The sequence below is a fragment of the Mus caroli genome, chromosome 17 (genome assembly GCF_900094665.2).
Source record: "Mus caroli chromosome 17, CAROLI_EIJ_v1.1, whole genome shotgun sequence".
NCBI classification, from domain to species: domain Eukaryota; kingdom Metazoa; phylum Chordata; class Mammalia; order Rodentia; family Muridae; genus Mus; species Mus caroli.
The window spans coordinates 29505625-29510261 of NC_034586.1; the positions used below are offsets into that span (position 1 = coordinate 29505625).

The window sequence follows — 4637 nt, forward strand, 5'->3', positions numbered from 1 at the left end:
CTGTTGACCAGGCTGGCCTTGAACTCACAGATATCCATCTGCCTCTGCCTCATAAGTGCTGGATGGAATGAATGTACTACTACCACCAGTTGCAATTAAATGTTTTTTTGTTGTTGTTTTTGTTTTTAAAAAGAAGCAACACAGCAGGCCCAGTTTGTATTTCCTGGGGTTATCTAGCAACACAGTAAGTGATCCTATTTGGCTCTCCTTGTCCCATATGGTTCCAATCTAATGTGAGAATTTTTGTGTGGAGGTTGCCAGCATCATGTGATTTATGATCTCAGTTTTGATCACCGTTGTTGTCACTTCCCCTTCTCTTGGAAATAAGTGGCATGTTTTAGGAATCCATGACCTTTGAGGATGTAGCTGTAAAGTTCAGTATGGAGGAGTGGGCACTGTTGAATCCTTCTCAAAAGAAGCTCGACAAAGATGGGATGCAGGAAACATTGAGGAACTTGACTGCCATAGGTAGGAGGTCACCTATGATGTAACCAAGTATGATTTGTTCACCAGTTCACACCCATATGTTGTGAAATGTACAAACAGAAATTTGGCCAATATACCATATTCTGTGTTTTGTTATGAAATTGCCTAGAGTTTCATACATTTGTATAACTCCATACAAAGTCAGTTATTTTTCTGGGTCTGAATGGAACAGGAAGACCAGAACTTTCTTTTTTACTTTATTTTAATTAGGTATTTTCTTCATTTACATTTCAAATGTTATCACAAAAGTCCCCCATACCCCCCCCCCCCCCGTCCCCCCCCCCACTTCTTGGCCCTGGTGTTCCCCTGTACTGAGGCATATAAAGTTTGCAAGACCAATGGGCCTCTCTTTCCACTGATGGCCGACTAGGCCATCTTCTGCTACATATGCAGCTAGAGACACGAGCTCCGGGAGGTACTGGTTAGTTAATATTGTTGTTCCACCTATAGGGTTGCAGACCCCTTTAGCTCCTTGGGTACTTTCTCTAGCTCCTCCATTGAGGGCCCTGTCATCCATCCAATAGCTGACTGTGAGACTCCACTTCTGTGTTTGCTAGGCCCTGGCATAGCCTCACAAGAGACAGCTATATCAGAACTTTCAAAACAACTTTTGTTCTTTGAAAAATCTAAAGTAAGTTGTCCTCAAATAAACACTGAAGTCATATTCCTCTCTGAATGAGAAGGAATTTAAGAAACAAAGATATAGTCTGAACACCAAATAATGTAGTCTTAGAAAACTGTCTCCAAAAATTCACATAGGTCCATATTCAGAAAATCCTCCAACTCAACATATTTTTGTATTTTAAATGTCTACAGCATTAAAGTGTTTCTGTGATATTTACCTTTTTAAACATTAATTTAATTTTTATTTATTCATGTATTATCTGTGTATGTATTTATGTATCATCTATCTATATATTTATTAATTTATTTTGAGACAGGGTTTCTTTGTGTAGCCCTGGCTGTCCTGAAACTTGCTCTGAAGACCAGGCTGGCCTTGAACCCATAGATTCTCCTGCCTCTCCTCACAAGTGCTGGGATTAAAGGTGTGCACCACCACCATGTTTGTTTTATTTTAAATTACACATATATTCATGAATATATCCATGTGAGTTCACAGAGGCCAGGAATGTCAGGTTTTCTTGGGCCTGGGGTTACAGGTGATTTTGAACAGCCTGACATGAATGCTAGGAACTGAATTCAGGTCTCAAGGGAGAACAATATATGCTCTCAAGTGCTGAGCTATCTGTCTATCCCTTTTATGTTTTGTTTGTTTGTTTGTTTGTTTTTTGTGGTTTTTTGGCCATAGTTTTTTGTGTTGCCTAGGTTAGCCTCAAACTGGTTATGAACCTGACCTTGGCTTTAACTTCTTGATCCTTCTGCCTTCACCTCCCAAAGATTGGAAAAGGATAGGCTTGTCTACCACTGGGGCACAGATTAATATTGTGTCTCAAAAGACCTATGTACCTTAAAAAAATCAAAACAAAAGGAAAAAGAAAAACTCTGTAGGACTATCACTATTGATAATAAGTATATGAAGTCATACTGTAGAATGTTCATATATTCATGTTTAAAATTATTATCCTATTGGAAAATAATAATAAAACTTTGTATTTTTTCAGAAGTCAAGTGGAAAAGAGTCTTTGTGAACACAAAGAAGATAGTCAATGTGTAAAAATTTCAGCTGGGTTCTCAATCCTTTCATGTATAAAGATAATCCTCATGAATTCAAGCCACGTGAAAGAGATATTTGTAGAAATGTCTTCAATTCATCCTTAAATGTACTTATCAGGGTTCAAAATGGACACAAACCATATGAATATCAGGAACTTGCAAAGTGACTGTATGAATGTAAGGACTGTAGAAACAACTTGAGGTTTCCCCCAGTGTCTTCTGAGGCATATAAAAACACAAACTGAAGATAGATGTTATGAAAGTAAGCAGTGTGCAAAAGCTTTTAGTGATCATTTCTTCCAGATACGTGAAAGAACTCATGCGTCAGAGAACCTGGGTGTGTGCAAACAGCATAGGAAAGAATTCAGGAACATTGCAGGTGTTGAAAGACCAATGAGGACACACAAGGGGGATGGTCCGTGTAAGTGTAAGGAATGTTCCAAAGACTTCCCTATTCCACTTCACTTTTTTATTCATCCAAGTTCTTATATTGGAGAGAAGTTGTTTGTGTGTAAACAATGTGACAAAGACTTTACTAATCCTGCTGACCTTGAGTGCCATGAAAAGATGCATCATGAAGAGAGACCCTATGTCTGTAAGTACTGTGAGAAAACATTTACTCGTTCTGGTTTCTTGAGATGTCATGAAAGAATTCATACTGGAGAGAAGCCATATGAATGTAAGCAGTGTGGAAAAGCCTTCACTACATGCACTTCCTTCTGATTCCATGAGAAAATTCACATAGGAGAAAAACCATATGAATGTAAGCAATGTGGGAAACTCTTCATGTTGTACAGATATCTGCAAAGACATGAACGAGTTCACAGTGGACAGAAACCCTATGAGTATAAGCAATGTGGTAAAGCTTTTTATGTTCATGGTGTTCTTTGGTATCATGAAAGGATCCATAGGGGAGAGAAACCCTATGACTATAAACACTGTGGAAAAGCATTCACTCATTTCAATTGCTTGAAATGCCATGAAAGGATTCACAGTGAAGAAAAGCCCTATGTATGTAAACAATGTGGTAAAGCCTTTACTACACACAATTCCCTTCATCACCATGAAAGAACGCACAGTAGAGAGAAACCCTATGTATGTAAGCAATGTGGTAAAGCCTTCACAACACAGAATTCTCTTTATCATCATGGAAGGACCCACACTGGAGAGAAACCCTATGGATGTAAACAGTGTGGGAAAGCCTTTACATTGTGCAGATCCTTACAAAGACATGAACAGATCCATAGTAGGGAGAAATCCCGTGGATGTAAGCATTGTGGGAAACTCTTTTCATGCTTGAGTGAGATTCAAAGGCATGAACAAACTCACTCTGGAATAAAACTATTTGTATGTAAACAATGTGGGAAAGCTTTCTCTAAAAACAGTTACCTTCAATACCATGAAAATATTCACAATGGAGAGAAACCTTGTGTATGTAAGTAATGTGGGAAAGTATTTACTTTTTACAGTTCTCTTCAATACCATGAAAGAAGTCACAATGGAGAGAAACCTTATGTATGTAAGCCATGTGGGAAAGCGTTTACTTTTTCCAGTTCCCTTCAACAGCATGCAAGGATTCACAGTGGAGAGAAACCCTATGTATGTACGCAGTGTGGGAAAACCTTTCCTTCTATGAATCAGGTTCAGAGACATGAGCAGAAACATAGTACAGTTAAAGCCGTTGTGTGTAGTCAGTGTGGTAAAGCCTTTACTCTCCATAGTTCCCTTCGGGACCATGAGAGGGATCATAGTGGAGAGAAACCATATGTATGCAAGCAATGTGGTAAGGCCTTCACTTACCATAGTTCACCTTGGTACCAGGAAAGATTCACGGTGGAGAGAAACCTTATAGATGCAGGCAATGTGGGAAAGCCTTCTTGCAGTGCAGCTCCTTGCAAAGACATGAACGAATTCACCCTGTGTAGAAGAGTATGATTGTGATCTAGATAAGACCTACAGTGCTATAAACAGAGCTTAGCTGGCCATTTTTTCCCAGGATGGGAGGTTACAATGCCCATAGAAATCCATAAAATAAAGACTCTGCCCATTATATTTCAGAAAGGGATGAGTTTTCTATGAGGAACTAAACTAGAGTTCTGCCCATGTCCAAAGAATTTATGTGAGGTTGAATTAAAGGACATATTTTTATTAGAACAAGGAAATTTGAATTGAGTATCATGGTTATTGCTCTCCACTATTACCTAGGCTTGCAGAGAGAGAGAGAGACGGACAGACAGAGATGGAGAGAAAGAGAAATAGAGAGAGACAGAGTGGGAGAGAGAGAGAGAGAGACAGAGACAGACAGAGATGGAGAGAAAGAGAAATAGACAGAGAGAGACAGAGTGGGAGAGAGAGAGAGAGAGAGACGGACAGAGATGGAGAGAAAGAGAAATAGACAGACAGAGACAGAGTAGGAGAGAGAGAGAGAGAGACGGACAGAGATGGAGAGAAAGAGAAATAGACAGAGAGAGACAGAG

The 4637-nt window shown here is 39.3% G+C and overlaps 1 protein-coding gene across 1 annotated transcript; it reads left to right on the forward strand.

The window, feature by feature from the left end:
• Positions 1 to 347: 347 nt before the first annotated feature.
• Positions 348 to 4095, forward strand: LOC110284023 (zinc finger protein 709-like). The gene is given in 4 exon segments (XM_029471424.1): positions 348 to 468; positions 2279 to 2337; positions 2464 to 3371; positions 3630 to 4095. Coding segments are annotated over 4 exon segments (1554 nt in total).
• The last annotated feature ends 542 nt before the right edge of the window (positions 4096 to 4637 follow it).